The sequence below is a fragment of the Castor canadensis genome, chromosome 1 (assembly GCF_047511655.1).
Source record: "Castor canadensis chromosome 1, mCasCan1.hap1v2, whole genome shotgun sequence".
Lineage (NCBI taxonomy): Eukaryota > Metazoa > Chordata > Mammalia > Rodentia > Castoridae > Castor > Castor canadensis.
The window spans coordinates 55,228,617-55,251,780 of NC_133386.1; the positions used below are offsets into that span (position 1 = coordinate 55,228,617).

Consider the following 23,164-nt stretch of genomic DNA (forward strand, 5'->3'; position numbering starts at 1 on the left):
GAGTTTGAATTGACGCAGGGCCTCATGCTTGGCAGGTGCAATACCAGCCACACCTCCAGCCCTGTTTTGCTTTAGTCATTTTTCAGTAAGTCTCATGCCTGTGCCAGTCTCTGGTTGGGATTCTCTTACCCCCACCTTCTGAATGACTGAGATTGCTGGTGTGCAGCACCAGGCCCGGCCGTTGATATATTTTTTTAATCTGTAATATGTACCTTAAAATTTTACCTTTGGCATTGATGTGCAGAAGACATTACTGACATAGGAATATGTTGTCTTTTCGAATGAAATTGTAATTTAGAAATGATAGGCAGACACTTCAGTGTATTGGTTAAAAACAACTCCAAATCTTGACTCCAGCACTTACCTTCTGTGTTACTTTGCCTAAGTTTGTTCCTCTGAAAAATGACAATGTTAATAGTACGTACATCATAGAGCTGTTGAGAAAATGGAAGATACATATAGCTTACAACAGAGCTGGGTACACAGTAAGGACTGTATATGGGATTGTCAACACTCAGGAGTTTGAGGCAGGTGGATCTCAAATTCCCGGCCAGCCTTGGCTACATAGTGAGTTTCAGGGCAGCCTGAGCTGCATAGCAAGGACTGGGGCATAGCTCAAGTGGTAAAGCGCTTGCCTAGCAAGCATGAGGCCCTGAATTCAAAACCTAGTACCACCAAAAGAAAGAAAGAAAGAAATTTAAAAAACAAAAAAGCTGTTGAGATTTGGCAGATAAAGAAAGCACTGTCAGCTAGAATGAGGTTGAATGCAGCCAAGTTCCACCTTCCATGGTGGCTGAGAGTTTCATTCTTATTTTCTCTGACATGGGGTCATCCAGTCACTGAGGACTTCAGAAAACAGGGAGTTAGTCATAGTTTGTCAAGAATAATTTTTCTGTTACTCTTTTGTATTTGTAACTGAAATCTGCCTCCCAGAAACTTTACCTGGCTGCCCTTTGTTCTGTTCCCTAGATAATATAGGACTGCTCCTTCTTAGCCTTAGATATTTGAAGATGACTTTCTTTTTTTTTTTTTTTTGGTGGAACCGGAGTTTGAATTCAGGGTTTCACATTTGCAAAGCAGACACTCTACTGCTTGAGCCACACTTCCAGTCCATTTTGCACTGGTTATTTTGGAGATGGGGGTCTCATGAACTGTTTGCCTGGGCTGGCCTCAAACCTAGATCTTCCCAATCTCAGACACGAGTAGCTAGAATTGCAGGCATGAGACAGATGCACAACTATACAATTATAACTATTACATTTCACTGGTTACTACCTATTGTTCAACATGTCAAAACCATTAAAATTTTGATGCTATCCAGTTTTGTTAGCTGTCTCTCTTGGCTGTGTGACATCCGACAATTCGATTTGAACAAGCATTCCTTCTTCATCTTCATTCACATAATGCATAGACGTGTGATCACGGAAAGAAAGCAAGTATTGCGTTCTGGTAGCATGACGCCAGGGATTGCTGGCCTACTCAGTGAAGATCCCCTACTAAGCATGTTCTAGGATGCTTGTTTATAAGTTCATGTCCATATTACCAGACACCAATCCAGACTATTTTCTCTGCCTTGCCTGTGGTGGACTAAGTTTGCGAAATCCAAGCATACTCTGCCTTTGCTATTTCTGAAGCCAACAGCCAAGTGGCCATATTTTTTCCTAAGAGGGGTTAAGGTTATAGCTTAGTGATAGAGCACATGCTTTAGTATATATAAAATGTACAAGGCCTTGAGTTCTAGCCCCAGCATTAACTTAAAAAAGAAAACAGAGTGGTTTGTCATGACTTGCTCATCATGACCCATCTGACCTGAGGCCACCATCACCACTGCCTGTTTTTCCAGAGCTCACCAACCATCTATTTAACACCATTCTGAAATTTTGCCGTAAATCGTCCATAAATTTAACCAGTCTGTGCTCCAGAGTGCACCTTTTCTTTTGTCCTGTGTTTGAACATATGAGTCAGTTGATTCGTTCATCTCTTGAGACTCCTCACAGCCTTTTAGTCTCTGGGAAGGACATTTATGTGCAGTCTATGCATGCAGGAGCAGGGCAGAGTGGGCAGATGCCTCTGTGACTACTCCAGACTGGGAGCAGAAAGAAAGCCTGACAAGAGTGTCAGGGCCAGTGAGTGAGAAAGCTGGTGGTGGAGGGGTGAGGGTGCTCCACACTCATTTGTCCTGGAGTGAAATACTGTTTCAATGGGAGCATGGGTGGTCTCACAAAGGGAAGGGCTCCAGAAACCAAGTGAAAATTAATCTCAGCCTGGTAGCTGTATCCAAGGCCTTCCTACAACCTGTAATTGGCTATTAGAATTCGCGGTTTATCCTTAAAGGTCTCTCTTTGTGGAATTTTTTTTACTCTTTATAGTTTTTAACTCATTCTTTAGCTGTTCTCTTTCCTCTTTGAATTCTCTTAATATGTTGTCTTTTACAATTACTTGAGAATATTTGTTCTTAATTTACAGCCTTCACATGTGTAATCCCCTGATGTCGTCAACCCCTTCCCTCTTGTGCATCCCCTTCGAGTCCTGGGATTTGGCCTTCCTGACAAGTTTGTTGTGAATATTTTTCTATCAGGAACAGCAGTACTTTAAAACCACTCGTGCTGGGGATGGTGCTCTGGCAGAGTGCTTGTCTAGCATGTGCATGGCCATGGGTTCAATCCCCAGCCCTAGCAAAAACAAAACAAGACATAAAAGCCACTGTAACAGTGTCCTGGTGACAGTACACACTCTCCTTTGTCAGTGCTGCAGATCAGAGAGAGTGCTAGCTCCACATGGTGCTTTGTGCAGAGGTGAGTTCTCAACCATGGCCCCACAGCAAGGTGATTAAACTTGTACCTCCTTTTATATCTGGTGCTTTAAAATCTGAGCCCTGAGAGAACTCGTTCTGCAGCCATTATTTTGGTCTCTCGTATTAATTATGACCATTGTGAGAACTTAGTTTTTCAGAGGGGCCCAACACCCTGGAACTGTTTCCACGTTATCATCTTTGGGATTCATAGCAGTCTTCACTAAACTTATTTTTATAGTGTACTTTCCTCCTGTAGGCTCCAGGAGTCTAAAACCAAAGCTCTTTCCAGGATTTTTTTCGGGGGAGGGGGGGTGTGGGGGGCAGGGAGGCAGAGAGGAATTTACTTGTTTTTGGAGACAGTGTCCCACTATATATCCCAGGCTGGCCTAGAACTCAAGATCCTCCTGCCTCAGCTTCTTAAATTCTGAGATTACAGACATGCACCATGACCCCAGGTTATTTCCCAGGTTCTAATATCAGAAGGACATCTTTTTTTGTTGCAAGATTCTGATCACCTCTACATCCAAATATGTTGTCATAATTAACTCTTCTGTCTTCTGATACATAAGGTTATCCATCATCCATCACAGTCTGGTGCATGCCTGTAATCCCAGCACTTGGGAGGCTGAGACACCAAGATCAAGAATTTAAGGCCAGCCTGGGAAAAAGAAATTCTCTGTGGACTCTTGTCCCCATCACTTAACATCTCTCATCCCAGGATCCTCTCCCAGGAAATGGGGTAGAAGGATTAAGTCTTTCTCTGGTTTCCTTGGGCAGAAATGGCTGCTGCTTCCAGGTCTCCTGTAACTACTCACACCCCATACCACATTCTTTTTGATATTTTGAAAGGACTTTTGAACCAAATAGTTTTCAGAGGCATAATGATTTTTCTCAAAAGGATCTCACACGAGCAACACTTATCACTCAAAAGGTGCTTAATAAATGTTAAATAAAAATGTACTTTAAGTATTTTGCATCCTCTTTTCTCTTTGTTAATATCTTTAATTGGATCCTCTAGCAGGGGATTTGGACTTAATTTATTTCAGGTAATACTACACTTATACATTTATTCAGTTGATTTAATTAGAGATTTAATTATATTAGTGCCCTAAGTGCTATGTCAGAGAAATAGACTGATAATTTACCTTTTTGGTTTTTTGTGCTGTGTATCCTGTAACTACGGTGTTTTCAAGCCATAAGGGTGCTGGAGGCTCACACCTATAATCCTAGCTACTCAGGCAGAGAGCAGCAGGACCACTGTTCAAAGCCAGCCCAGGCTAATAGTTCGAGAGACCCTATCTCGAAAAAAACCCTTCAAAAAAAAAAAAAGGGGGAGGAGGGCTGGTGGAGTGGCTCATAGTGGACATTCTAGCACTTTTAGCCACAACCCTATATGGAAAGTTCTGTCAATTTAGGTTTTTCCAAGGTAAAGACAAGTGAAGCCAGAAATGGAAAGAGTTTTTTCTGGAGGTTTGGAGTGTGGCTCAAATGGTCAAGTGCCTATCTAACAATCATAAGGCTCAAAGAGAGATTTTATGATGATTACTAGGCAGGTGCACTACCACTCTAGCCCAAGACTTTGTTTTTAATGCTTTTTTCTCTTGCAGCTAAGGACATGGGTTAAAGCCCTCAGTGTTCCTTTTAACCCTCTCTGGTTCTACAGGCCGATTTCTGCCTATCTAACAGGTGATTTTAGGTGACAGTAACTTTGTTTCTCTCTGTAGCTCCAGCCCCCACTGTAAGTCCAAGGTGCCCAATAGTTGTTTATTGAATTGAATTTGATCATTGTGAAGACACCAGTTGAAAGTATAGTTAGAACCGTATGAGCCCAACACAGCTATTTTCCAGGCATAGTATATACCTTGTAATTGAAGCTATCGTGGAGACTGAGGCAGGACAATCACTTGATCCCAGGAATTCTGGACCAGCATGGGCAATAGCAATACCATCTAAAATTTTTCTTGAAAAGAAACTATAATAACTTGAAAATAAGCCCCACCAAGTAAAGTGCTCTCAAATTAGGATAATCAGTGGAATTACCTGGGAAGTGTTTTGGGGGGCATAGTTGATTCCATCTCCAGGACTGTAGGCCTAGGTATTTGCATTTTAAAGTTTTTCATGTAAGTCTCGTGATCATCCAACTTTAGGAACTCCAACTTAGTGTATTTTTCATTACATTTACAAAGGGTAAGATCATTCTTGTCAAGGTAGACCTATTACCTATTCTACTTTGCCATAAAAATGAGTTTTGTATGTTTTGGCCCACATCTGTAATCTCAGCTACTGAGGAGGCATAGATCAAGAGGATTATAGTTCAAGGCCACCTGCGGGCAAAAAAGAGCTAGCAAGACTATCCATCTCAATCAATAGGCCAATCATGGTGGCACTCCTGTCATCCCACCTATGTGTGGGAGGCATAGGTAGGAGAATCTAGGTCTGAGTCTGGCCTCCAGCAACAACAGGAGACCCTACCTGAAAAATAATAAAGCAAAATAAAAGGGGGGGATATGACTCAAATGGTAGAGCACCTGCCCACCAAGATGACACCCTGAGTTCAAACCCCAATATCACTAAAAAAAAGATTTCGTGAATTAGTTGTATCTGAAAGATTTCCGTTGAATCAGTAGTTTTTTTAGCAGACAGATACCAATGAGGAATAATACATAGATTACTCACGAGTCACGATACGGACAATTTACACATGGAAACTATCAGGTCCCTTGGTATGCAAAGCCCAAAGCCCTGGATTTATGCACTGTAGGAAAATAGTCACTGTGTCAGAGAAATGAACTCTTTAGGGCTTGAGTAGCTTTCTGTAATGTCTTCTTGGCTACTGTTTTGCACTAATCTGAAATATCCTTCATTGTAGGATTAGATCTTTTTATTTGCCAGGACTTGGGATCGAACCTGAGGCTTCACACATGCTAGGCAAAGTGCTTTACCACTGAGCTGTACTCCTAACCCCTCATCATACGATTAATACTCTACTAACCAGCCCTAAATATTTGGTTGACCTTGCCTGAATAAAGTTTACAAAGGAACAAAGTAAATGAAAACAGTCACAAAAATGCAGAGTATAGAAACACATCCTGATCTTTTAAAAATGACAGTGTCATAGCAGAAAAAAAAAAAGATTAAAATGTCATTGCAAACAAATGTGATGTGTGAACTGGGATTGATCATGGTTTAAAAAAGTGGAACCAACAAGGTATCTATACAGGGACTAGATATTAGATAACAGAGAAATTTCTAATTAACTTTTCCAGTTGTTTTCCTAGCTGCGAATCTGGAATTGTGATCATGTAAAAGAATGTTCTTATCTTAGGAGACACATGTCAAAATAAGGATGAATTATCCTGCAGCCAATGATGTGCCCAAGCTAAGTCCTACCTGCTCAGAGGCTGTTATTAGGTATTCCAGATTGTTGTGATTCCCTGACCCTTGGCAGCTTGAAAGCAGCCATGATGGGAATATTATGCCACAAGAATCCGCAAATGCTCTAACTAGAGCTTTGTCCCCCCTGGAGAGCTAATTTACCAGCATACCACTGCCTGCAGCATATTTTCAAATATTTTAGATACACACACATAGAACAAAAATGGCTGCTTGGGATGTAGCCTAGTGGGAGAGCAAGGCCCTGGGTTCAGTCCCCAGCACCTAAAAAAAAAAAAAAACAACAAAAACAAGCCTGGAACAAAAATGACAAAATGTAACAGCCATTGAATGTACGTACAGGGTATATGGTCATTCGTTATGCTAGTCCAGGAGTAACAGTTTCTGTAAAAGCCAAAAAAGTGTAAATATCTTCGGCTTTGTACGCCTTGCAGTCCCTGTGGCAATTTCTCTACTCCACAGCTTTGCCCCTGGAACGTGAAAGGAGACAAAACTTAAATGAATGGATGTGATTATGGCTCAACAAAACTTTATGTACAAAAATAGGGGGCTAGATTTAGCCTGAGGGCACAGTCCTTCACCTTTTCAGTACTTTTAAAATACTTTATAATAGATTATTGAAGAAGAAGAAAAAGTACTGGTTTTCAGAGCCTTCCTGTGTCCCCTGACACCTGACCCTTCCAAGTTGTGCCATACCAATGTTTTCATTCCCTGGTCACTCTGTATCTGGTCCCCTCTGTGTCTTTGCTCAAGCTGATCTCTTCCCCTATAATTCCCTCTCAACAGTCACAAGACTGCTTCAAACCCCACTCTGCAAAGCTTTCTGGTATCTCTTCCAGCTAAAGTTGATCCTTTCAACAGCGATAGTCCTTGATTTTGCTGCTTTTCCCAGGTTACCCTTAATTGACTCCTGATCCATAAATGAGAGAAGGCTCATTCTATTCTACAAATAGTAGGTGCTCAATACTGATTATAAACTGAACATCTCATTTCATCGTGCAGATACACATGTACCTACAGCTACCAACCTAGAAGTCCAGAGTAAGAGGAGAATATTGGCTTGTCTAATTTAGATTGGGGGAGATTAAAAATAAGAAAATAGGGGAGTGTCCATTCTTTCCATCTATTTATCTACCTACCTACCTATTTAGGCTGCTGTGTCCTAAGTCCAGCTATCTTTGAGGTTACTGTGTATCAACAAAACAGACTTGACCTGAATGGATAGCTTTCTTGACAACAGCTAAGGGATTGGAGGGACAGCAAAGCCATCTGAGTCTTGACAGTGATTTAGACACTGTCCAGCAATCTATGCTGTCTCTTGTAGCTCCCCTGCAACAATCCTACAAAGTTAGAATTGAGAATGGTAGAGTGGCTTCCATCAGATTATAAAGCAAAAATGGGAGATGGGAGTTTAAATATGGCTCCCTCTGATACCCAGCACTGTTTTAGTGCTTTCATATATTCAGTGATTGGCAAGAGACCAGGGAAACCTAGAAGGAATAGTCCCAAAGTCTGTATGCAGTGTGCAAGTATATGTGGAGTGCTGAGAATCTAGAGATTAATATGAAGTGCCTTTGGACAAGACATCAGAAAACATGGCCACTCTCAGCTTTGCCATTCTTCATCTATGATCTTCAATCACTGAGTTTCTCTGGACCTCTGATCTCTTGATTGTATAATTAGAGGAATAAACCAGTGCAGTTCTTTTATTCATGTCTCATGCATTATGCAGTAAGTAGCTTGAAGTCTCATAAAGCGTAGATAAGTGAATGGGAAATTAAAATACAATGCTGTATAATAGTACTGTGTTCCAGAGGTGCACAAAGTACTCTTAAGAGCCTAGAGGAAGAAGGTACCTAGCCACTTAGGGCTGAGTACATTCCACCCAGGCAGAATTTGGGGAGGTGATATGTCAGCTCTGAAAACTGCAGTAGTTCTTAATACATGAAGAAAGAGGGGAAGGAGGGAAAATGAAGTTAGGCAAGAGAAAGATTGGAGAAAGGACTTCGATGCCTCCTGAAAGAGCTTGGGCTTTTAAGACTATTGGAATGGAAGGCAGTTGTAAGCAAGACGATATTTGCATTTTATAAAGATCTTGGCAGTGTGGTGTGGCAGATGAAGTCCAAGGGTGCAGAACTGGTGGTGGAAAGATTCTCTAAGAGGTGATTGTAAAAAATAACCCAGCTTAGGGATGATGAGAGCCTGAACTAGTGTAGCAGCAATGGGAAAGAAGACCAGAGCATAAAGTTGAGAGCTTGAGAGCTTCAAAGGAAGTAAAACCAGTAGGTCTTTATTGACTGTATCAGTGAAGGTGGCTGCAGGTAACTTAAGTCATAGTCTCAGTGATTTAAGACAACAAAGTTGGGTCTCTTGCCCACACTACATGTCTGTCACAGGTAGTAGGGGCACGTGGTGCTCACTGCAGTCACTTGGGCCCAGGCTGAGGAGCACCTCCACCATGACTGCTCAGTATGTAGAGAGAAAGCCCTAGCAGGACGCACATGCACAGTTCAGTGCTGCAGTCCAGAAGTGATCTGCATCATCTACAACTCTTAGACCAGCCCCACCCAGTCTCAGTGAGCCAGAGTTCAGTTGTGCAGGAGCAGTGGTATGGCTGCCCAGTGCCTAACAGGATATGACAATGAAGAAGATTCCCAGATCCTGACAGAAGGAATGAGGTGGGCCTGGGAGGCATTTCCTAAAAAGATGGAATTGGGATAAAGGAAACTGAGCAGACCAAGAAGTTAGGAATCTTTGCCAGCTCTAAAGCGTAACCATTTTATTGGTTCTCTCTTTGATCAAGCATAGGGATTGGTAGTCAGTGTCATTTGTCAGCAAGAGATTATTCTTTACAAAGGGTGTTGTGGTTCATCCTTCCCAGACAAAATCTTTTGGTTTTAAGTATGTTTCATTCAGGTCTAATAATGTGTGTCTTTCCTGAGTTTTCATGTGGACTATTGTGTCAGCATACGGTATTTTTTTAAAAAGTTATGATCTAGATGCTAGTGAAGGCTGCTGAATTCAAAATGCCAAAGATGTAAATGCCCTCTGCCTTCATTACCGCCATCCCAGCACGGCACTTCTCAGCAGCTCAAGGGTGGGAGTCAGGGAGGAGGTGTAATTAGGCTGGTTGGAGCCATTTTGCTGCTCTGGAGCACAGACACAGAGCAGCCTGGGGAGGCGTTAGTGCCTGCAGACCACAGGGAATGATGTCCTCTTTCCGCAGAATAATGAGCAGAAATGCTAAATCCACAGTTTCTCCTCTTCTTTGTTTTCTGCCCTCCGCAATTTAATTGTAGTCCTTACTGTGCACCCTAAAAACTGACTTTTATTGTGCATTTGTTTCTTAACAGTTGCGAGAAACAATCAAAGCTGGCAAAGGTGTGACTTCAGCTATTGACCTGTGTCGTTACCATGGAAACAAGGCACTGGCGGCCCTGGAGAGCTTCCCTCCCTCCCAGGCCAGATCAGCTTTAGAAAACATTGTGTTTGCTGTGACCAGGTTTTCATGACACCAAATTTAAAAGGCACTATTGTTCCTTAGCTGAAAAACCTAGAGAACGAGATGATCAGGAGAGCTTTTGTGATGAGATATCTAAATGTGTTAATGACATTTAAAACATACGTTTTTCCTTCCTTTTATCACATTGCTAAATGAATACTGCCTTATTTTTGGAACCTACAAACAAAATTAGAAGAAAAAAAGGTCAAACAGTTTTCACTTGTCACGCCAGAAGCACACTTGAGGCTGCAGTAGCAGAAATAATTAATGAGATTCGCTCCTGTGACCTCAGCAAATGGACAGGAAATAAGTCCTTATTGATTGGACCAAGCCAGGGATGGCGCCAGGGCGGTGGCCTGTGGTTTCCTTGGAGAGAGGACAGAGCAAGCTGGAAGCTGCAGGTGTCAAGAGAAACACTGTTAAGACAGCTGGGGAGGACTATCAAATCAAAACCCACTGACCATTTGGCCATAACAGAGGATAGTTCAATGAATAAGCACGAATATACTTGTCATCTTGCAAAAAAATGTATTTATGGAAACAATGTTAATATATTTTGTGCATTGTTATTTTTTGTAAGATTGGAGGGGGGAGATATAGCTGAAAAGTAGCCATATTTGGAGTAGGAGATTAAAATGTTATTAAATGTTAAATTAAGAATTGTCTGTTTTTCTTTCTTGAAGATCGTTTTTTTCCCAAATACATTTCACAGAATAAAACGTTTTTTAATGAAAAAGGAGCTTTTTTTCAAGTGAAATGTATCCATTTGTAATGCTTTGATTTAGAGAATACCTCTCATTTTTACAAATTTCAGAAATATATTTGCTGTACTGGGGAATTCATTGGTGAGAGTTTTGTTTTAACCTCAGAACGTCAAATTTTGTTCTTGAACCACAGACATCCAATTTCATCAGGAACATAAGCGATCTCACAGGCCTGTAATCAGACACCGTCTGTGTGCGGTTCACAGGAGATGATTTTTGTGGTTTGCACGCATGCAATAGAAGAACACCATTGACAAGAAGTCTGAATTTACATAAATGATCTAGATGGAGACTCAGCTACCTTTCTTCCTTATGTGGTGTAATTGCAGTCCTATCTGGAGACAGCAAACAGATTTTATTACCTACTTCACTCAAACACGAAGGGAAGTTATTTTAGCTAAATCTCTCCCCGCAAAAGTTTTATCCAGGCCTAGTATGTGGCATTCAGTGAAGAAAAATGTAAAGCTACAGAGGTTAAGGTATTGTATTATGAAATACTTTTAAGTGAACTTGTTATAATTGTACAGTTTATGCTACTACAATCTGTAAGCCTATAAATTTCACTTACAAGAACACTCCAGTCTTCCTTTGAAATGTCTTACTGAATTGGCTTAATTAGTAACTATGGCTAAAATGCTTTTGATCCCACTAGGCTGTAATCATTAACTTCCACAAAGAAGGAATCGGTGTTCTGGTCAGGAGGAACTCCAGGATCCTAACACAGGTGCTGCAGGGCACAAGACCTGGGGTTCCTCAGATTCTGGCTTAGAGATCCAGTTTACTGTATGGCCTTGAGCAAGTCACTTCCCTCTCAGCCTCGGTTTCCTCATCTGTAAAATGAGATTAAATAAGGTAATGTATGAAGTCCCTTCCAGGTTTGTCTTATTTTCTCAAAGTTTACCATCTCTGACTGTGTAAATAGCAAAGGTGTGTGAGATTCAGGGAGGAGGGAAATTTAGGCCTCTGAAGGAATGCAGAAAACTTAATGGTGAACTTGCTAAACTGCCTCACAGGCCACCTAGATTATTCCAACTGTCCCTTAGGTGACATGGACCCTGGACTGTTGTGTTTCAACCTCCACCTTTCTGCTTTCTTTGGGACCTTCCTACCTCCCTCTCATCTTCCCAGTGGCTCTTCTGTCCTATCCTCTGGCCCATCCCTTTTTTTTTTTTTAGGTGTGGATGACCAAGCCTCATGAATGCTGCACAAGTGCTCTACCACTGAGCTACATGCCCAGCCCTATTCCATCCCCTTTACCTTGCTATCCAGACTCCCTGCCTCTGGGGTCCCAGGGAGCAGGAGCCCCGTCCTCTCTGTTAAATGACAGAGTTCTACTTGGCCCACAGGGTGGCTCTGCCTCTCTCCTCAGGTCCTCCTTAGCAGAGCTCTCACCTTCTGAGCATCTTGGCAAGCTTTTATAAAACCTGACATACTGACAAATTCACTCTAAAGTATAAAATACAGAGAACTTTTCTCCATTTCCCCCTTCTTCAGGGATATAGCTCATACTAACTTCTAATAATTTCAGACAACTCTGAGAAGAAACTCGGACACAAAAACATTCCTTAATCACACCACTACCCACACCCAGTTTCTTGGTAGAGGGAAGAATTCATTCATTAGCCAGTGTGGCCTGCTTTCCTCCACCTGGGCTCCTCCAAACCTCACTTCAGGCCCATGAGCCCACCTGCACTCTTGTCTGTCAATTTTTTCTTTATTACAGATAAAAAAAAACAATGCATGTGAAGATTCCTGTATCCCAGGGACTGTTAAGGGCCTTAGCTGTACTGTCTTGTTTTCATTCCCCCGCCTGTCCCGCCCCTGGGGAGTAGATAGTGCTCCCCACTTACAGATGCAAAAACCAGCTGAAAAGACTTTGGAAGCAGTCTTCTGGACTGACTGGCTTGACCCCACCTCACCCCCAAGGGCCTTTCCGGGTAGTCCTTCTCTCTTCTTTTGCTTCTCTTTCCAAATAAAACTTTCTTCCTTTCCAAAAAGCTAAGCCTGTACCCCCCATTCCCCCATCTCCTTCATATTCCACTTGAGCCATACCTCCAGTTCATTTTGCTGGGGTTTTTTGGGAGATGGGGCTCTTTCAAGCTATTTCCCCAGGCTGACTTTGAACCACAATCCTCTCGATGTCGGCCTCCCAAGTAGCTAGGATTGCAGGCGTGAGCCACAGGCGCCCAGCCATGTCCTCTTCCTGAATCTTCTGTTCTCTTCTGCTGGCTATGAATGTGCTCAGCTCTCCCTGTGCCTAAAATTCCTCACTTTCCCTTATTTACTCCTCCATCTCCATTTTCTCTTTTTCAGTTTTATCTGCAAACCTTAACTTTCAATTGATTCTTCACTATCAAGTCACCCACCGGCACTTTGGATGCTCAAAGAATACTTGTTGAACAGGCATATCAGGTCCCTCTCTGCACTGCCCTCCTCAGGTGGCTTCTTCAAGATCGCAGGTGGTGGCCTCAAAACCTGTCTCTGTGCTCCACCCTCACTCACCTGAGGCCTTTCATGTCACAGGTTGCCCCTGGGCACTTGTGACCCTCCTAGTTCACATTCTATCTCTCTTCTCTGGCTACCCTTCTTCATCTTTCTTTCTCCACCTCAAGAACCTTTTTTTGGTGGTACTGGAGCCTCACGATTGCTAGGCAGGCTGTCTACTGCTTGAGTCATTCTACCAGCTCTGTTTTGTGTCGGGTATCTCTGTAATCTAGGATTACAGGCATGAGTCACCAGCACTCAGCTACTTTAATTATTTTTGCTGTGCTCAGAATCCAACGCAGTGCCTCACTAATGCTAAGCAAGGCTCTCCACCACTAAGCTATGTAAGTGCATAGCCCCTAAATCTCTTTTTTTTTTTTTTTTTTTTTTTTTTTGGTGGCACTGGGGTTTAAACTCAGCCTTACACTTGCTAGGCAGGTTACTCTTAGCGCTTGAGCCACTCCACCAGCCCCTAAATCTTCTTTTAAATTCTCCAACTTAGAAACACTGGTTTCTAGCATAAGAACAGTATCTTTTATTTACTGTTTAGATGATGAGCATTCAACTCTCATTGATTAGTTACATTATTTCTTTTGTTTGTTGGTTTGGTTGTTAATGGACAATCAGTATAATTCATTAATCTTATTTGACAAAAGGTATGACACTCACACCAGCATGATGTCTCTTTTGGTATGACGAGTGAAGGATAAATTATGACAGCAATAAAATAAAAGTTATTAAAATAAAACATGAGGTGAAATTTATGTAGGGATAAAGACTACTACTTGTAAGCACAAGATAATGCTGACTGAGGTAGGCATTACAGGTGACTCACACCTGTACTCCTAGGAGGATCGTGGTTCAAAGCCAGCCCAGGCAAATAGTTCATGAGACCCTATCTTGAAAAAAACCCATCACAAAAAAGGGCTGGTGGAGTGGTTTAAGATGTAAGCCCTGAGTTCACTTGGCAAACTTGAAACCTTGATCTAATTTTTGAGTATGCTGGGATATTTACAGATATCTTGTCAGTAAATGAAAATATGATTAGTTACTTTGAAAGGAGATAAGGATATTGGCCATCATTGAATGTAGTAACTTGTTGTAAATGCTACTTGATAACACTAAGTGCTCCAGATTTTGTCACTTATGTAATGTGACTATCCAGTCACACCTAAAAAGAAAGGATCAGTGATATTGTTAGGTTCACGGTCGCCTCCAATGTTTGTGACTTTATCTTATTTATGCTGGGCCCAAGACTTAGACAACACCTACAAACATTGTCTAAAAGCACATACATTAGTGCAAAATGCTCCAAAAAGATGGACAGCATTTTTTTTAGGCCCTATATATGCAACACATCCAATTCTGATGACCAGAAAGTAATTTCATAATCCTCGATGATCTTTCAAAACATGACAAGAGAATACCAAGGGTGTCTTTGGGAACTTTCATTAATCAACAAAATTGCAACCAAAGGATACTTCAAGGGGAAAAAAAAGGGGGAAACCAGGTACTTACATACACCTGTAATTTTAGCTACTTAGGTGGCTGAGATTGGGAGACCCCAAATCCAAAGTAACCAGAGCAAAATAGACTGGAGGTGTGGCTCAAGTGGTAGAGTGCCTGTCTAGCAAGACAGAGTCCCTGAGCTCAATCCCCAGTACCATCAAGAAAGGAGAAAGAAAAACAAAGGTGGAGGCATGGCTCCTGCCTTAGCAAGCTGCCGAAGCCCTGAGTTCAAACTCCAGTACTACCAAAAAAATAAAAGAAGCAAAAAACACTATCTAACCAGAAGGTCCATCACTAATGAGGAGAAACTTGCTTTTCAGAAAACTTTTTTCAAGTGCTTCCCTGGAGCTGCAGTTTTGGAAGTTCCCATCCTACTCCTTCAATTGTCTTCCCACTTTAAATACTGTCATTTTGATTCCTCTCTGACCGACAGAACCTCCAGCATTCCCCTCTAGAATCTATACCTACTGCCTCCATCTAGAGGTGCATACCACATCACCAAGGCCAGCAATGGACTGGGTTGATTAATAATCCATCCAGTATAACTGAACACCTGGGACATTGTTATTTTTTTAAATAATAATAAAAGTTTGAGGATATGTTCTCTTGTTATTAATAATTTCCATTGCCGGGTGCCAGTGGCTCACACCTGTAATCCTAGCTACTCAGGAAGCAGAGATCAGGAGGATCAAGGTTCAAAGCCAGCCCAGGCAAATCGTGCTCAAAACCCTGTCTTGAAAACACCTGTCACAAAAAAGGGCTGGTGGAGTGGTTCAAGGTGTAGGCCCTGAGTTCAAACTCCACTACCACAAAAAAATTTTTTTTTCCATTACTGTGAGTCATGTTTAATAATAAAGTTGTTTGCACCTTAAAGAAAGAAAGAAAACACAAAGCACTCTGGGCAGGGGGGTGTAACTCAGTGGTAGAGCACTCGCCTAGCATGTGTGTGAGGCCCTGGAGTTCCATCCCCAGCTACTCAAAAAAACAAAAATCTACAAATACACAAAGCATTCTGACAATTAATAATAATACTCTTTTCCTTCTTTCTCTCTCTTTTCCTGCCTGCAGTTCTGAGCTCTTCTTAAACTAACTGTTTTATGCTCTCCATTAGGGAGATTACAGACTTCTAAAGGTGACAACACCTGGGGGGAAGCATGAGTGAGAGTGGGTCTCACCCTCCCTTTAGCTCACCCCTGCCCTGGGGCGCTGAAGTGCTAGGCTTTAGGCCTCTCCTGGTAGAGGAATGCTTACCTTTGATACAGATCTCTTTCTCTTGCTAGAAAGAGAAGTTTCTCAGGCTTCTGTCCCTTTTCTTGCTTTTGGAGATGTCCTGTCTTCATGGGAAAATGGACATCAAGCTTGCTGTTCACTTGATCTGCTCACATCTAGGGCTGACAGCGTACCAGTCCTTGTGTGTCCTGTGAGCTGACAAGGGTATTATGTCACCACTGCCTTGAATATTACAATAGCATGAATTTCATTTGTTGTTTTGTTGTAGACTGCGGCTTGAACTCAGGACCTACATCTTGAGCCTCTCCACCAGCCCTTTTTTGTGATAGGTTTTTTTTTTTTTTTTTTCAGAATAGTGTCTCTCGAACTATTTGCCCAGGCTGGCTGCGAACCATGATCCTCCTGATCTCTGCCTTTTGAGTAGCTAGGATTACAGGTATGAGCTACCAGCACCGGCCTCACTTTTTGAGTTTTAAATTTTTGCTTTTTAAACACATCTAAGTAAGTAACCAATCTGAGGAAACTTGGGAAAATGGGGAAAAAATAATCACGCACCATCGCCACCCTAAAATCATCAGTGTTACCCTTTCCTTTGTGTTCCTTTCTTGCCTGTTGTAATTACAATATGCATCCACCTCTGGGTCCTGGTGCAACACGCTGCAAACACTTTTGCACTGTGCCTAAGCTTAGTAACTGCTACTAGTGAGTCGCTTAGATGCTAAACGAGGTATCCAGATTTCTGCTCCCAGTTGGTGTCTCCGGTGTAAATAGGTATATTAAAATAGATTGAATTTGTAAGTCAACCTCTATATCTGCTTTAGTACCTTTCTTAGTGAAAGTCTCTGACTTGGAATAATAGGAAACCCTGTGGGGTTCCCCACAGCAGCGGGCTAAGACTGTGGAACAAATGACCTTAACATTCTCCAAATTGGATTTTTTACTCTTAGCAGTTGGTGCAGCCTCCGTGATTCCCACTCCTGTACAACGATGCTCAAGACAGACTCAGGCCTCTGTATTTTCTTCTTGCTTCAGTGTAAGTTCCCAGACAGCCACACTTCAGCACCATAACTCCTTCCTGCCCACTGAAGTTCACAGGCTCGTAGGACAAGAAAGAGCCTTCAGCAAATCATCATAGCTTCTCTTTGTCTTTTAGCCAAGATCATGGGGAAACCATTTTGTGTAAGAGATGAGAAGCTGTCTTCGCTTCTTCAAAGACTTGGGAGAAGGAACTCTGAGGGTTTGTTCAAAGGCAAATAAACAATACTCTTTGATCAGATCTTTCCTGCTATAACAGTACTAGCCTATTGTGTTGGTTCTTATTGTCCTGGTGCCTTAGGCCGTTTCATGTTGCTATGACAAAATACCCAAGGTTAGCCAGGGTCCAGTGGCTCACGCATGTAATCCCAGAGGCAGATATCAGGAAGATCGAGTTTGAAGGCCAGCCAGCCCAGACAAATTGTTCAAGAGAGACCCTGTCTGAAAAATACCCAACACAAAAAAGGTCTGGTACAGTAGCTCAAGTGATAGTGTAAAGCCCTTAGTTCAAACCTTAGTACCAAAGATAAACAAACAGATAAATAAATCTAAGATTGAGTATTTTATAAAGAAAAGAAGTTTATTTAGCTCGAGATTTTGGTAACTGAAATGGCCCTGGCATCTGGAAAGACTCCTGAACTGTGTGTGGAAAAGATCACATGGCAAGAGACTGGCTAAGCCATGCTCTTTTTCTTTCCCTCAGTTGATGTGTGTGTGTTAGAGAGAATGAGTGTCCTCTTGCCTCACTCTTCAGAGTAGCTGGAATTACAGTCATGAACCACCACACTCAATTCATCGCCACAATTTGGGGTTTTTGTGTTATTGTTTTGTGGAAGGGAGAAAAACCCATGTTTGGGTTTTTCTGTTTCTTTTTGAGACAGAGTCTTGCTATGTAGCCCAGGCTGGCATCCAACTTGTGATCTTCAAGCCTCAGCCTCCCAAGTGCTGGAACTATAGGCAGGAGCAGCCACCATGTCTGGCTCATGATTCAGTTTTAAGATGAAAGCATCCTGTGTGCCCATTTGCAGTCAACTCCTATCCTCACCTTCAGTCCTAGACTGCCACAAATCTACTGTCTCTGTAGATCTGCCTTCTCTGGACATTTCATATAAATAGAATTATACAGTACCCAGCTTTTTGCATCTGCGTTCTCTAACTTAGCACAATGACTGTGAAGTTTGTCCATAGTGCACAAGTCATCTCCTTCCCTTTTTGCAGGGATGTAATGTATTATTTTTGCATTGACCAGTTGACAGCATTTGGCTTGCTTCTCCTTTATACCCATGCATAATTTTGCTATGTACATTCCAGCACAAGTCTCTGTAAGGACACATCTTCATTTCTCTTGGGTAGATCTCCAGGAGTAAAGTTACTGGGTCATATGGAAACTTTATGTTTAACTTAGAAATTGCAAGACTGTTCCAAAATAACTGTAGTATTTTACCTTTTCACCTAGCAATACATGAAGATTCTGATTTCTTCACCTTTTATTATTTTTTTTTGCAGTTCTGGGGTTTGAACTCAGGGCCTACCTTGAGCCACTCCACCACCCTTTTTTGTGTTGGGTATTATCCAGATAGAGTCTCTCAAACTATTTGCCTAGGCTGGATGCGAATCTCGATCCTCCTGATCTCTGCCTCCTGAGTAGCTAGGATTACAGGAGTGAGCCACCAGCACCCAGCTCTCTATCATTTTATTATAACTCATAGGAATGGGTGGATGGCTCGTGTGGTTTTTATTATTTGCATTTCCTTGGTGAATAGTGAGGTGAAGCATCTTCTCACCTGTATAGTAGGCATTTATGGCTCCTCTTTGCTGAAATGTCTCTTCAGGTGTTTGTCCTAATTTCTTTATTCCCTTGTTTGTCTTCTTATTGAGTTATAAGCATCCTTTATATTTTGGAACCGAGTCCTTTATCAAATATATGATATACGTGGTGTGCAAGTAATTGTTCCAAATCAATGGTTCTTTTTCTTTGTTAGTATAGGGTAGCGAACACAAGGCCTCATGCATGCTAAGCAAACACTCTACCACTGAGTCCCCTTTTAGTCATTCTAAGTATAAATTCGGTGATATTAACTACATTCACACTGCTCAGCAGCCATCATCACTTCCAAGACTGTTTCAGCACCCAGACAAAACCATGCTTTTCCTTTTTCTAACAATACCAAACTATGAGTTTACTAGGTATTATACTATATGGTGTTCTGTGGCCCCAAATTAGTTTTTGTTTGTTTGTTTTGTGGTATTGGGGCTTGAACTCAAGGCCTTCACCTTGAGCCACTCCAGCAGCCCAATTTTTTGTGATAGGGCTTTTCGAGATAGGGTCTCGTGAACTATTTGCCCAGGGTTTGTTTTGAACTGTGATCCTCCTGGTCTCTGCCTCCTGAGTTGCTATAGGCATGAGCCACAGGTGCCCTGCTCCAAATTAGTTTTTGAGGGTTTTTTTGTTTGAGACAAAGTATCACTACATAGCCCAGGCTGGATTCAAACTTACAATCCTACTGTCTTTACCCAAGAGCTGTGATTACAGGTGTGTACTTCCATGCCCAGCTTGGTTCCCAATTTGCATGTGTGTATATAGGCTGGGTTTTGAGCACAGGTCATTGCACATGCTAAGTGTGCACCCAACCACTGAACTACAACCCTAGCCCCCAGTCTTTGTTCAGATCAGCAACTTTGAACCAAATTCTAAATCCCAAGGACCCCTAATACTGTTCTTTGGAAGAATATTGAGTCATTGTTAAGAAAGAGCTTTGGTTCCCAGCATCACAGAAAGGAAGGGAAGGAAGAAAGGAGAATAGAACAGAAAGAAAAGGCAAAAAAAGAGACGAAAGAAAAGAAAGAAGAAATTGAGCTTTGGAATCCAATCTTCTCTGAATCTTAGCATTATCACACACAAATTTAAATGTTTTTGTGTCCATTACCTTCTGAGCATGGGCTCACACTGTCCAGGAGCGTGTTTCTTTCACAAACTTCAAGTGAGGTAATTTAGCTACAAATGTTTTTTTTTCAAACTTCTGTGGCATACCAAGCATGTAATTGTGGAGTTGAATATAAATTTCACATTCATTTTAATGTTGCATATAAAACACAATAAAGTTAGAATATATTTGGGTGCTTTGGGCTAAGCCTCCTTTCCATCCACACCCTGCCCCTCCCCCAATTCCAGTTAGCAAGGCTTTTCCCCTTGGACCTCCCTCCTAGCCCTAGGGAACCTTCACTCATCACCCATAGCCTTTATCTTACAGAATCTCAGAATCCTCCGCCAGCACTCCAGGCTGCCACTGGTAGTATGTCAGAGCCAGCACACAGTCCAAGTCTGTCTGCATCTCTGTTTGACTACATAACAACTATTTCCTTTAACCTGTGTTCTGCCATTTTTTAGGTAAGTATTTGAAATAACATCAGTAGCCTGGAACATCAAGGTGATTTTATTTACTTTCTTTCCTTCTTCTTTTTAGATTGTTTTACTTGCTCTGTTTTACATATAAATTGTGTTAAAGATAGTGAAAAGCATCATATAATTTTTTTTTTCTGCTGGTACTGGTATTTGAACTCAGAACCTTGCTCTTTCTAGGCAGGTGCTTTACTACTTGAGCCTTGCCCTCTTTTTTGCTTTAGTTATTTTTCAGTTATGGTCCTGAGTTTTTGCCAGGGCCAACCTCAGATCACAATCATCTCAATCTTTACCAAGTAGCTAGGAGTAGTTGGAATTGCAGGCATGAACCTGTAATTGTTTTATTTTTTATTTGGTCAGACTGGGGTTTGAACTCAAGGCATTATATTTGCTAGGTAGGTGCTCTACCACCTGAGCCATACCACCAGCCCCCAAGGATGTTCCTTTTTTAGGTGGCAGTGTTCATTATGTTACCCAAATCTTCTAGTCCAGAGATATTTATATTTTATGCACTTTTGCCCTCTTGCTAGCCATGACGAAAGTGTCTGTTAGGATGGAAATCTTTTTTTTTTTTTGCAGTACTGGGGTTTGAACTTAGGGCCTGGTGCTTTCTAGGCAGGTGCTCTGCCCCTTGAGCTACTTCACCAGCCCTTTTTTGTGTTGGGTACTTTTGAGATAGGGTCTCTTGAACTATTTGCCCAGGCTGGCCTTGAACCTCAATTCTCCTGATCTTTGCCTCCTGCCTGAGTAGCTAGGATTACAAGCATGATTGAAATTGCTTTACAAAACACTTTTCATGTACCTTTGTGATCATTAGTTCCTAATCAAGAAAGGTTAAATGTGTTGGTTTTTCCCTACTTATATAAAAATATAAAAAATGGCTTAAATTTTGCTTTATCTAATTAATTATATCACTGGGGTTGGTTTGGGATTTTTTTAGTTTCCCATCCATTTTTCCACATACAAGTAGATGTGAGGTGGAGTGATGGACACGGGTAGGTCAAGAGAGCCAGTCTCTGTTCTTAAATCTTTCTGCATCTATATTTTTCTTCTTAGTGTCCTACCTACCAACTTTTGATGATCAGAGGCTGGCATGACAGATTACCTTAATTTGTATCTCGCTGTTGCTAAGCTATCACCATGGTATCAAGACACTTGGGCAAATATAGATGCCTAAAAACAAACATGTAGGACGAAAAATTTGTCCCTGGTCCCCTCACGTACTGTCACCAGCATTAAATCTGTGTAATAGTTGCTTCATAGCAATAACAGAATAAAACTTGAAAACCAAATTATTGCATCCAATAAAAGTATAGTGATGTCTGCAAATTTTATATTTGTCATTTACACAGTCACTAGTCTTTGTACTGACACCTTGTAATGACAGAAACAGCCTGCACAGTAACATTTATTGAGTCTTGCCCTTTAGCAATATAAAACGCCAGCAAAAACATAGCCCTAGTAATTATAATTTTGCAACCAAAATGAATGGCATTTTTATTCTGTCTTCATAAAGTTTTTTCATAGTTTTTAAGCCTGCAAACCCTAATAGATATTAAAATGGTATAAATATAAAAAATACTTTCCAAATCTATATCTTAGTCCTGTGGCCTTCTCTGCCTTTCTACATATACACATTGTTTTATCTAAGGCAAACAGCTACATTTTCTTAAAAGCACCCATTGGAATTATGAAAACATGTTTATAGACTGAATCTATCACTCGTTTACCCAAATAGTAGCATAAATGTCTGTTTTTGGAAAGCTTTACCATAAGTCTTTCTATATGATTGGGTTCTTAAGCAAGGCTGTAATTAGGAAATAAACCACTTTCCCCTTTGTCTAGTTGTAATGAAAGCTTTCCAACTGAAATATTGTATGTGAGCACTTCTTCCATTCTTAGTGTGTGCCCATCAAGAAGCACTTTCTGTTTACAGTATGTCACATGTCCTATTTATAACCTAGTTAGCAATGCCAACTAGAGGCAGGAAAAGGTGTGCATTTCGTGTGCAAATTCACTGCAGTGGTTTCTGCGATTACATAGCGTTGCTTGCCCTAGTATGTTTGGCACCAGCATTACAAAACTCAGGACAGGAAAGAGAAAATAGTGCGAAAATTATAATTTTTAAATCCCCTCAATGTCCTTTTTTAATTAATTGGAAAAAGAACTTAAAGAGTGCAAATGAAAGGAGCTCTAGTTAATGATGGATGTTTTCACAAAATGCAACTTACAACCTGTTAGAGAGCTGTTCAGAGGAAGAAACCCTAAGAGGCTCTTCTTTCCCTGTTTTCTCAAACTCTCTTCTTTGCTGCTCCTTTGTTTTACCATATTGTGGTTCCCGGACTTGAAACCATCAGGAGAGAGAACAGTAAGAATCCAGGAGAAGTTAGTGGCTCCTTCTCACTGACATTTATTAAGTGTTACTGTGAGCAAAGCCTTGTCTTGGATACAAAGATGACCCATGGGATGACATTATGTGTGTTTTCCTCTCACGCTGTGGGCATCTCAGAAGCAGCTTATCTTTGAAAGCAAGGGAATGTAACAAATAGATAGGCAAATCTGGGTTCCAGTCCTAGTTTCTCCATCCATTGTAATATGAGCAACTCCCCCAAGTTTGCCTTCCTTCCTTTCTTTCTTCCTTCGTTTTTTGCAGTACTGCGATTCCAACCCCATGCTACCATGGAGCTACCCTAAGTCTCTTCCTGCTTTTTAAATCTTATTTATTTATGCTAAGCTGGGACCAAACCCAGGACCTCATGCTCATGCACTAGGCATGTGCTCTACCAGTGAGTCCTCCACTCATTTACTTTTCTTTCATTTTTTGGCAGCACTGGGTTTTTGAACTCAGAGTCTCACGCTTGCTAGGCAGGTGCTCTTAACACTTGAGCCACTCCATCAGCCCTTTTTTGTAATGGATTTTTATTTTAGACAGGGTCTCATGAACTAGTTGCCGAGGCTGGCTTCGAACTTCAATCCTCCTGATCTCTGGCTCTTGAGTAGCTAGGATTACAGGCGTGAGCCACCAGCACCTGGCTTTCCACTGGTTTTCTTGT

At 41.5% G+C, this 23,164-nt stretch overlaps 1 protein-coding gene across 3 annotated transcripts in view; it reads left to right on the plus strand.

Annotated features, from left to right (window-relative positions):
• Positions 1–10,349, plus strand: part of Pdss2 (decaprenyl diphosphate synthase subunit 2) — a 257,588-nt gene extending 247,239 nt beyond the window's left edge. For 2 of the 3 annotated variants that reach the window (XM_074077461.1, XM_020170092.2), the window contains one exon: positions 9,541–10,349. In XM_074077461.1, the coding sequence (XP_073933562.1) occupies positions 9,541–9,699 (159 nt within the window). In that variant the 3' untranslated portion in view covers positions 9,700–10,349. The other variant, XM_074077454.1, reaches the window with a different exon arrangement.
• The last annotated feature ends 12,815 nt before the right edge of the window (positions 10,350–23,164 follow it).